Source organism: Daucus carota, chromosome 9 (assembly GCF_001625215.2).
Source record: "Daucus carota subsp. sativus chromosome 9, DH1 v3.0, whole genome shotgun sequence".
Lineage (NCBI taxonomy): Eukaryota > Viridiplantae > Streptophyta > Magnoliopsida > Apiales > Apiaceae > Daucus > Daucus carota.
This window is the reverse complement of record NC_030389.2, coordinates 44727703-44739487: the sequence shown is the minus strand read 5'-3', so window position 1 is coordinate 44739487 and position 11785 is coordinate 44727703. Positions and strand designations below refer to the sequence as shown.

General features: G+C 35.2%; 2 protein-coding genes across 2 annotated transcripts; both read left to right on the top strand.

The window, feature by feature from the left end:
• The first annotated feature begins 952 nt into the window (after window positions 1–952).
• On the top strand, window positions 953–4544 carry LOC108200903 (WAT1-related protein At1g70260). The gene is made up of 7 exons (XM_017369173.2): window positions 953–1218; window positions 1361–1420; window positions 1518–1634; window positions 3047–3296; window positions 3733–3891; window positions 4012–4163; window positions 4245–4544. The coding sequence occupies exons 1-7, from the start codon at window positions 1016–1018 to the stop codon at window positions 4390–4392; spliced, it is 1089 nt and encodes a 362-aa protein (XP_017224662.1). The 5' UTR covers window positions 953–1015; the 3' UTR covers window positions 4393–4544.
• Window positions 4545–7170: 2626 nt separating this feature from the next.
• On the top strand, window positions 7171–8459 carry LOC108200933 (MLP-like protein 423). Its single transcript, XM_017369205.2, has 2 exons — window positions 7171–7423; window positions 7984–8459. The coding sequence occupies exons 1-2, from the start codon at window positions 7234–7236 to the stop codon at window positions 8265–8267; spliced, it is 474 nt and encodes a 157-aa protein (XP_017224694.1). The 5' UTR covers window positions 7171–7233; the 3' UTR covers window positions 8268–8459.
• Window positions 8460–11785: the final 3326 nt, after the last annotated feature.

The window sequence follows — 11785 nt, the reverse complement described above, 5'->3', positions numbered from 1 at the left end:
ACTTGTTATATAATAAGTAATCACATATTTTCTCTAGATCAGGTTCCAGTTGAGGTATAGTAGTCTAGAAGACCAAGTTATTGGCCCTCTTTGTGTGAGAAATTTTTTTAGCATATTTTGGTCCTCCCTGGCTATAAACTCTGGCTCTGCCACCGGCAATAGCATATTCTTTAACATCACCATTGGAGGGACAACAATTTTTAACGGCCATCAATGAAGATCCTGAAACACTTGTAAGATTGGAGATACTTTAACTGCTTACATAAGCAAACTCATTGGTGAATGTTTACCACTAAATATGGTGACTAATAAGCTGGCTCTGTATTTATATACAGTATAAGACAATGCACATATCAACCCAGTGACGCTACTTGAAGTAAACACTAAAAAAGGGGTAAATCTATTTTCAAATTATCGTTGGATCACAGTGAATCCACGGAGCCTACTAGCCATGTAGTGCAAACTATTAAAGTTTCTAGGTGGGCCCACTTTGAACATGAACCACAAAGTCAGTAACACATCAGATTTTAGAAGAGGTCATCTATTTCAACAAATGACAGATAAGCCTTAGATTAACACAGATTTTGAATAAGTAATAGTGAGTTTCATAAAAGTTAAAGGAGATGAATAGGATAATTAATTTTGAGAATTGGCAATAATAATTGTGTGGTCTTCTTTCCATTCGTTTGGGGCACACGAGTTGCTCTTTCCCTTCTTGAGTAGCTTCATCTTTCCTTGAAAGGTTACTCCTATTTGTCTCTGTCTCTCTCTCTCACATAGTGATGTATGCACACACTAACTCATTCTATGTCTTTTTATATTAAATAATTGGAGAGAGCCACCGGTACATGGATTACGTTAGGTATTTGCGTGTGCCCTGTATATAAACTACCGGAGAGATTTATAGGAGGATATAATCAGAGAGAGAGACAGAGAGAGAGGGAGAGAGAGAGAGAGAGAGAGAGAGAGGGAGGGAGGGAGGGAGGGAGAGAGAGAGAGAGGGAGAGAGAGAGAGATGGAGATGAGAAGGGTAATGGTGGGGGAAGGATTGTCATGTTTCTTGATGGTATTAATGGAAGGATGCACCATTGGATTAACTATAATGGCGAGCACAACTATGTCAAGAGGAATGAGCCCTTATGTATTTGTTGTGTATTCGAATGCCCTTTCTTCGATTTTCCTCCTACCTCATTCCTTAACTTTATTCATTTCGCAAAGGTATGTATTCATGTATGTGTCCTGATATTGATTTATTCATGCATGATAAGTGCGGCTCAAATGAGAACTAGTTCTCGGAGAACTAGGTGCAGCACTTGTAATAATTTCTGATTTTATGTGATTTTCTTTTTCTTTGTAAAAGGGAAAGTTGGCGGTCCATGACATCTCTCCTAATGCGATGCTTCTTTTTGGGTCTAATAGGGTTTGTTCTCCTTCTCCCTCGGATATATATGCATGCACCGATCATATATATATTTCATAATATCATATTTTATAATATATGTATGTATATTCTGTAGGGTGACGGTTGCACAGAATCTAGCATATGTGGGTTTAAGCTACAGTTCTCCAATCTTAGCATGCGGCATGGGCAATCTCATTCCTTCCTTTACCTTCATCATTTCCATTCTTTCCAGGTTCCATGCAAAAATATCTCTCTCTCTCTCTCTCTCTCTCTCTCTCTCTCTCTCTCTCTCTCTCTCTCTCTCCCTCCCTCCCTCCCTCCCTCTCTCTCTCTCCGACTCTCTCTCTCCCTCTCCCTCGATCTCCCCCTCCCTCTCTCTCCCTCCCTCTCCCTCCCTCCCATACACACACCACTAGCATACATACCCATTTGAATGCTGGCTTGAAGCTGCCTTAAACAGCCGCCACTAGTCAGGTAATGAAACTATAGGTGGAGTAGACCATAAAATATACTCACAGAAAATGACATAAATTTAAACTAATTCAGTTTTGAGCTAGCTAGTGGCGAAATTGACTGATCTAATAATCTGGGCCATTCAAGTCACCTGCTGTTAATTCAATTTTTATTCTTTTTTCTTGCCACTCGCCGCCGGCGCCCTCGGGCATAAAAAAAATTTAGGGAACTACTTGATTATACTTCTCCGTAAGTTGGATTTAAACACCGCTCAACAGATACCTTTATTAAAATCACCTGAGATGATTAAAAGATTTTTAATCTTGTGAATTAAAAGATTGTTTCTATGATATGAAATTTGCTACCATAAACAAATAATTGGTAAGAAAGTTGTGGTCGGTATTGAAGTAGAAGAATATTCACTTGTTGCGTATATCTTTGATGGGGCCAAGTAAATAGAGCCGAATTATATAGCATCATGATGGTTTTTCAATTTTTTTTTTTTTTGTCATAATGGTTTTCATTTTTATTTTCTTTTAGCAAATGATAGTTTTTCATTTTTCTTTTTCAAAACAAAAGGTAGGGACATAATTTACGTATTTACGTGATCGCCTGTTTGCCGTGGCTGGCTAGCTTTGCATGCATGCATGCATAAATCGTTGTTTTCGTTGAAAAAATTGTAATGTTACCGGTTCTCTCATTAGCAATCTTCCATTTTTCGAATATAATTTTGTTCTCATGTTCATAAGTAAATACGAGAATACTAAGGGTCACAGAATCAAACTCGACTATCCTACAGATCAGACTCTGATACCATATATAGTAACTTAACTATTCTCTCAAAACCTCAAAAATTTTAGTGAGGGTCTCATATATAGTAACTTAACTATTCTCTCAAAACCTCAAAAATTTTAGTGAGGGTCTGCTACGATTCTACGAATATATTGTATTCTGACAAAATTTTAAGATACAAGATATGATACTTTAATTATACTGATGCATGAAACATAAAAAAACTGAGAGGATATAAAAAGAAAACGCAAAAGAATGAATAGGATTGATGGAATTTTCTCTTGATGAATTTTGAATGAGCAAGAATCGAAAAACGACGGGATAAGTTGTTATTACCAGAATTTATAGCTAGAGTAACTGTAGCTTAATACTGACACGTATATGATGTCGGTGTTGTAGGAAAGCAAAAAATGAGTGGAGTAGCTCAAGTTTTCGGGCTAAAGTAGCAGGAACATTGATATCAATAATGGGAGCAGTATCAATCACTTTATACAAAGGCCCAGTTATCAAATATTCACCTTCGCATCAACTCCAACTCCATCTCTCAACAAAACTGTTCCTCTTCTCCTCTAGTCATGAAAACTGGATTCTTGGTGCCATTTTACTTGCAGCTGCTTCTTTCACTATTTGCAGTTGGAACATTATTCAGGTTTCTTCATTTTTCACTTCAGTTTACATGAGCTAGTTCCATGCAAATAGCGGTTAAACCGAGGCTTGGCCCGGCTGAATTTCAAAAATTTTATACATTTTTTTTTCCGAATGCTAACTTTTAGTTAAAAGTTACTCCATCCGTTTCTTCCATTATTATACGGTTTTTTCATTAGTTAGACACGTATTTTAAAACTTTTATAAAATATGATTCTCTAACTTATGTTTTACAATTTTTGTTTCTGAATAAATTTGTTTAGAAAAAAACAAGTTTAAAATAATTAATAAAACTATATTTTATAAGAGTTTTGATATGCATGCCGATTGCTTAGTCCCAAACAAACGTATAGACGGAGGGAGTAGTAAAAATATCATTTTAAGTCTTGGCTGTTATGTATGATATTTGAACTTGTATTTATGTATCTTCACTGGATCAGGTTAAAACTCTTGAAGCATATCCAGAACCAATGACGATAGTCTCCTTATATATTTTATTTGGGACGATATCATCTGCAGTTTACTCTGTATTTGTAGAAAGAAACATCAGTGCCTGGATTCTAAAGCCGAACATGGAGCTTCTTGTCATTATCTTAACAGTAAGTAAATAGGAAGTCTTCGATTCATCACCTTAAGGTTTTAGGAAAACCGTTAATAATTAACAAGTAATCAAGAGTATGCATGCATGCATGATTGATATCTAAGCCTTACTTGTACAGGCAATTTTTAGCAGTATAATCCGTACTCGTGTTCAGAAATGGTGCATGCGCGGTAAAGGACCTCTTTACGTGCCAATGTTCAAGCCAATGGGGATTCCAATTGCCACTATGTGCGGCTGTTTGTTCTTTGCCTACTCTTTTCACTATGGGAGGTAAAAAACCAGATATTATTAAGCTTTACTAATCAGATTAAAATTGTAGATTAATAATAACTCGAAATTTTATGAATGCAGCATTATGGGAGCCTTTGTGGTTGGATTGGGAACTTATACGGTGATGTGGGGGCAAATTACAGAAGATGATGTATATAAAAAGAATGAAAACGGATCGATGGTGCCTGATGAGAAGACCCCTCTTCTGCAGGGAGACAGCCAAGTATAAATAAGAACTGCAGTGTTTTTATTAGAGATTTTAGTTGATGTTCTTGTACATAGCATATGGAAGTGTTCTTGAGAATGTGCCAGCCTTTTATTGGTATATTTGTAACTTGATTGTTACAGAAAACAAAATGAAAATTGAAATTTTTGGTGATCTGATAATAAGCCTATGCAACTATTGCATTAAAAAATAAAGAATGCATTACTTCTGCTTACTTGAGCTACATATTTCAATGGTGTCGAATGCAAGATAGCTTGCAAACACATACAGTTTCATTCATTACCTACGCGGATGGCTCATAGTGCAGGCATGAGGGCTACATATAAGATGACAAGCGCAAATTATACATATGCTCTGGCCTAATTATAGTAAAATATGGAAAATATTGTTAGCTCGTGCCATCATTGACAGAGACCCTGTCAACTAAAGACTCAGAGTAGAGCTTTCTTCAATGCCTCACATCTGCTGGCACATGAGATTCATCATCTGGGGAAACAGACTGTAATTCTGAAATTTATCTGTAGAGAACCATTCCCTCTAAAACCTTAAGGTGTTAGAGGAGGCCACTTTATGGATCTTATACTTTATATTCAACACTCCCCCTCACTCGAAATCCCATTATTTGGGTTGAAGAGTGGATCATGGGCGCCCATCTTTGGGGTATAAATTGCTTTCATGTCCATTTTAAATTGTGAGAATATTGGGGGGTGGCAGGGGCTCGAACTCGAGACCTCCCGCAAACCTGAGCTCTGATACCATGTAGAGAACCATTCCCTCTAAAACCTTAAGGTGTTAGAGGAGGCCACTTTATGGATCTTATACTTTATATTCAACATTATCTATAGCACCAGGGTTGAATTAGATATATGTACGTGGTTCTAATTCTGAGAGGTCTTATACTCTTATCGTATCTCAAATGAATAAGTTGGTCTGTGTTGTATAATGACAATGTGGGGGATATTGTAGCATTTGGTTAGCCAGTGGCCTAGGAACCTCTCAGTCTCTGACAACAAGATTGTCGCCTTCACAAGCAAAGTTCTTAATTTACGACAATGAATTATCAAAAAAGTGATTGCAACAATATATTACGAATCCATCTGCCAGAATCACCCAAATTTATAGTACTTGCAGATGGTCCCTTCACAGTAAAGTACTGCATATCCATTTTTTAGTCACCACTCACTGAGCAAGTCCAGGCACAAAACATTTGAGAATTGCCTGAAAAATTCTACAGGCTACTTGACTGGAGCTCTTTGGTTTAAATATCAATACTTGTTACTGGCCTGTAGCATTCCTTATAGCTGAAGTACTTCATAGAGGCAAAGTATCGCCTAGCGGCTAGAGATCACCAGTTGCCTTGGAACGGTCTGGAACCTCTGTTACGACAAAATTGTGTCACCTTCACAATTGAAGTTCTCGATTTGTGACAAATCAACAATGGTTTATCAAGCAAATGATTTCAATGATATATTACAAATCTATCTGCCACATCTACCGAAATTTAAAGCATCTGCATGTGGCCCCTTTGCACTTAATATCCATTTATGAGAGTCACCAGGCAAGTCCATCATGACAATTGAGTGAATTGACAGTAAAATATTACAGTCGATGTCAATTGTTTTCCTAAACATACTGTTTCTTCCCTGAAAAATCGAATGACATAGTTATCCACATTGTTTGGCAGCATCCTTCTTTTCTCTGCAGAGTGCATCATACCCTAGTGTTGGTGATTCAGCAATGTAGAAGAGTACACAGCTAATGCACCTACAGATCCATCTCTGGACACAAACTAAAAAGAGCACCTGACCACAATCTCGAAAATGAGCAACAGTACCAGACAAAAATCTCGAAAATGAGCAACAATACCAGACATAATCTCACCAATGAATAACTCATAAAGTTGTCCTATCCGAATGATCATCTATATATACGGGAGTCGGGACTAACAACTAGTACTTTTTACTTGCGTGGATGATTTTTATTGTTTGGGATTTTTGTACATGCAGGGGCTATCATTATTAATGAGATTGGAGTAAATAAAAATCCGTCATCTAACAAAAAAGTGGTTGTTAGTATGTGTTCATGAAAAATCCGTTCCTAAAATCCTTAGGTACGGGGAGAGTGTACCATATGGAACACATTAATTTATTACAGAATGTTAATACGTATCGAATTCGTACAAATATCTGATTAGCAAATAAGAACTTTAAATTGCAGACATGACACTGTTACATTAATCACTGGAATGAGAAGAAATTAGAAAGAAGAATGCCGACAACTTCATGAAGTGAACTTGGCATAAATGGCATGCTTTGACAGTACAGGGGTGTAGAGCACGAGACTGAGTTAACGGGAATGGAAATCGAAGAGGTGCGAAGGGTATGATTTAGCCACCTAAAAGGACTGAAGTTCCCATTTAATACAACCAAATAACTAATTCAAACACTAATGCATGGGATTGAGGTTCTGATTCAGGTTCTGATTCCTGTTAACCGGCTTGATTAACCATGAACCAAACACCCCCGACTTTTACATTCACGGCTTCAAAAATTACATTAAGCAGTGCATTTGAAGAATCTATCTACTTCTTGGGAGTATTATGAGGACGCCGTGGTTTGATCAAGAATTAACGCCCTTCACCTAAAATTGAACGGCAACATCCATCACTATTTATTGAATTGTTTCAGCTCAAATTGCACATGACAATTAATTAATACCTACAACAACTTCCTTGTGCAGAATTTGCTTCACATCGACTATATATAAATGTGTAACATTTTCGATGTTTTTGCAATTCCATCTCGAAAAATATAACAGCTTTAATTTTACTAAATATACGAATATATGGCTGCAGTCACTGGAAAATTAGAAGTGGAAGTGGAGATAAAATCAGACGCGAAAAAGTACTGGCAAAACATCAGGGACTCGCACACACTCTTCCCTAAGATTTGTGCTGATCTCTACAAGTCCATCGAAGTTCTTGAAGGTGATGGCAGATCTGCTGGATCGATTCGTCTGGTCACCTATGCTGATGGTAAGCATATGCATGTCATATATCTCCTGTTTTACATGCATAAGCATTTTGCTGATCATGATGGTTTTTACAGAAAGCTTGGCGAACCTAATATTAGCAGGACCTTGGTCAAAATCAGTTTTTTGGACCCTGTTCATCATGTCTCATACATTTACATATAAAATTGAAATTGTTTTGGGGCGGATCTGGACGCAAGTCTTGTCTGTCTAAAACGATGATCACCCCGGTGTTCGTCTAACCCCATGCACTCTAAAACTCAGGAACACCACCGGTATATCTCATACATGTGTCCTAGACATAAGTCTTGTTCGTCTATAACGAGGATCAGCCTCTGACATCCATGCACTTTAAATTCATTAACAACTATGCATATCTCATACATTTATTCTAGAATTAAGTCTTGTCCGCAGCTGAGGATCAATATATGTGCGCCTAACTTCCATGCACTCTAAATTCAGGAACACTTAAGCATATCTCATACATTTGTTCGAGAACTAAGTCTTGTCCGTCTATAGTTAAGGATCTCTGTGCGTCTCACGTCCATGTACTCTAAATTGCAGGAACACCCCTAGTAACGTTCTCGAAAGAGAAGGCGGAGGTGTTTGACGACGAAAAAATGGCAATGGGATACAGCATAATCGAGGGAGAACTCATGGAATACTTCAACAAATTCGAAGCACATTTTACCGTGTGTTCAAAGGGAAAAGACACCGAAGGATGTTTAGTAAAATGGTGGTGTGACTTTGAAAAAACAAGTCATGAGATCCCGGATCCTTGTGCAATTCAGGAATTCACCGTGAAGAATCTGAAAGAAGTGGATGAGTATACACTAAAACAAGCCTGATGGCTTAATTCGGATGCAAGAAGAACATGATATAAAATGCTTGGCCTTTTTCAATGCACTAGCTATATTTGAATATCAAGTGTTAATAACGTGGGAGGACTGTGGTTTATTATTATCCGTATGTGTGTTTGTATTCATGTTTATGTTCGGATTTTTCTTTTAAATAAAAAGTTATGATACTTGTGTGCTTAATCCGGGGGAAGAGATGGACTACTAGTTTTTTCTTTTGGAGAGGAAGAGGAACTAATGAAAAGTCATACGATATCTCAAAAATAAATGTCGAAAAAATATATAAAGGATTATATTGTTGATTTATCCCCTGCTTTTAAAACTTTGTTACTAAATAATTTTAATTTTAAATATAATATATTATACATAAATTTACAAATACATATATGTTCTGATATTTCTCATGATGAGCCAGAGTCAAATCCGAAAATCCGAATTTCCCTAGAGACAACATATGAATAAGATCCACTTGAGCTTATTCATTCATTTAATACTCCCTCCGTCTCTAAAAACATTGTCCGTTTGAAATGTCGGCACTGTTCATAACACGAGACAAATTACTAATTTACGTCTAATCTATAAGATAAAATATAGTCATGAGTGATCTTGTTGGATTCGTATTTATGAGTACTTTAATACGGTGAAGTTTTTATATTTAATACTAATATAAAATCAAAGATATTAATGATTAAAATTGTATATTGGCAAACGTGATAAAGACAAACGGGAAAAGTACTTAGGGACGGAGGGAGTAATCTGTTCAAATTTCTATTTAAATATTCATTTAATTATTTAAATGTCTCCTTTGTCACTGAAATATCATAATGTCCTACCGTTTTATGTTTTTGAAGTCATTTAGAGATTTAGAAGTCGTTTGAACAAGTTTAAAAAAAAATTATTTAAAATAAAGAAATGAATTAAAAATAATATGTAAATAATTAGTTATAAAATGTTTTAAAAAAGATCGAAGCATTCTCAACCTTTACAAAATGGTTCAACCTTCATAAAATGCTTCTATTTATTACTATAAACAGGTAAAAAAAGGGAAGACAGAAGCAGTTTTTGCTTTCTTACCGACAAAACAAAGAAGAACCTGATATCACTGCTGGTCTCCGCTGTGAAATATTGGAATCCATTGCAGCCGCTCCGAGAAAGCTATTGAAAGTGAATGAGTTGATTATGGACGCTCCCTCGATATATGCTCTCTTCATCCCTCATTTTCTAAATCACCATCATTGCCTACCTTTTCTGCATTGCTGTATCACGTGGAAGTCTACGTATACACGTAAATATACTACCCACTCCGTCCGGTGTTCCTCTGAATTATACTCCCTCCGTCCCCCTGAGTAGTATACATTGGGGGACGGGGACGCGACATGGACTTTAATGCTCCTGTAAAGTGTAGTTGTGTAATTTATTTTTAAAATTTTCTTTTTCTGAATTAAAGTTTGGATGTTATATTTTTATTCAGAAAAAAAATCTCAAAAATAAGTTACTGAACTATGTTTTATAAGAGCATTGAAATGCGTGTCGAGCAGTTGAAAAGAAACGTATACAATTAAATGGGACAGAGGGAGTATACACTTTTCTTTTCGGATGTACCATTGAATTTTATACATTTCAAAATTTTCCCAAAATAGTAAACTTTTATAATATAAAAATCCCACCCACCCACTACTTCCATCTACTTTTTCAAATTTATCAATTAAATATGCATGGGTCCCACAACTTTACTTACTTTTTTTTCTCTTTCTCATTACTTTACACTACTTTATACACTTTTCTTAGTCTCCGTGTCCATCTCAAATGTATATATCCCAGAGGGACGGAGGGAGTATAAGAATGGCTACGGGTCGGATTTATTGAGATTCAGATCCGATCTTTTATATTTCGGTTTGGGTTCGTGTCTGGTTTAAAAAATGAAGATCCAGATCTGATTTGTGGTTTTTTTTCAGGTTTCGTTTCAGTTTTGGGTCTAATTCGAATACTTAAAAAATAAAATTCATTATAAATTAAAATATATATATATATATATATAATGCTTATTTTTTTTAAAATTTAGAAATATAAAAATGAATTTTACAGATTTCATTTAGTACAATAAACACGTGAAACATGTTAAATTAATTGTATACAATCATTCAAATTATCATTTATATTTTATTATTTTTGTTATATTAGATTTTTTAATACACAATATTGAGAAAAATAAAATATTGATGAAATGAATATAAATTATGTATTGCGCATATAAAATTTTATAAAATATTAATATTCATACATAATAATTCATAATATTTCACTATTTATACTCTACAATTAACATATATATTTAACACTAACACTGCATTATATTTGTACATATGATTAAGGGCATAACTTTTTTTGACAAAAAGGAATCAATTCATTAATCAAAAGCCATACGGCATCTACAAATATATTCGAAATTGGATAGATGCGGAATTATATCGCTGTTGAATTCTTCCTTTTTGGATATGCAATTAAGCGATTTGAAGATGATTTGAATATATGTACTCTTTTTCACCTGATTGGCTTTCACCTGACTGTTCTGAACAATCGACCATAGATGCGATTCCATAATAACCTTCAAACCTAAATCAAACCGATGAAAATCATGTCCATCTATAACTTCGGTCATGAATAATATCAAAACACACCAAAACAAAACCAACTCTCACAGGAAGGAGAGACTAACAAAACCCAAATAAATTGGGAATTTATAGAAGGGAAAACAAGATTTCAAACAAGAAAACAAAGAAAAGAAAAGAAATCAGGGCTTTCCACCGGTTAAAATCGATGGAAGTTTCCTCAAAAATCTTTAATTGAGGCTAGGGTTTGAGAGTGAGGGAGAGAGCTAGGGAGAGAGTTTCATTAGGGGCATAACTTATTTCAACATTCGTAAAGATCTATAGCCGAATTATATATATTTCGCATCTTTTGCTGCATGCAAGATATATGTACCAAGAATAAAGGTGGTTAAAGCACCACAATATTCTGCTTCAAAAGGCCTAAAATTCCAAGATATTCACTTCCATTGGGAGATACAAAGTAGTTTTTGTTTTTAGGGCAACTCCAACCCAACACCAAAACACCATTTTGGTGTCAAATTTGGTGTCAAATTCACTCCAACCCAACATCAAATTGGTGTAAAGTTGACACCAAATGAATTGGTTGACACCAAATTTGGTGTCAAGTATTGATTTGGTGCAACTTTTACACCAAATTTGGAGTTTTCCAAAATACCTACTATACCCTCACATATATGTTAATGAAAACAAAATTATTCCATCTATGTCCCATTAAAGTTGTTTTATGTTATATTATTTATTCTTTAATCATAATTGTTTTAAATTTTCTTTCTTTACTATTTTACTCAAGTTTTTTATTTATTTCCATATATCAATAAATTTATATTCTTATATAGAAGATATGTTTTTTAAATAGATTTGATTAAAAATAAAATACACAATGATTAAAATTACCTCACA

Bases quoted from the DNA above. Each gene is read 5' to 3' on its own strand.
- LOC108200903 (XM_017369173.2), top strand. From the start codon at position 1,016: ATGGAGATGAGAAGGGTAATGGTGGGGGAAGGATTGTCATGTTTCTTG. The intron at 1,421-1,517 runs GTTTGTTCTCCT...TATATTCTGTAG, and splicing joins TTCTTTTTGGGTCTAATAGG to GGTGACGGTTGCACAGAATC. The intron at 4,164-4,244 runs GTAAAAAACCAG...TTATGAATGCAG, and splicing joins TACTCTTTTCACTATGGGAG to CATTATGGGAGCCTTTGTGG.
- LOC108200933 (XM_017369205.2), top strand. From the start codon at position 7,234: ATGGCTGCAGTCACTGGAAAATTAGAAGTGGAAGTGGAGATAAAATCA. The intron at 7,424-7,983 runs GTAAGCATATGC...TCTAAATTGCAG, and splicing joins TCTGGTCACCTATGCTGATG to GAACACCCCTAGTAACGTTC.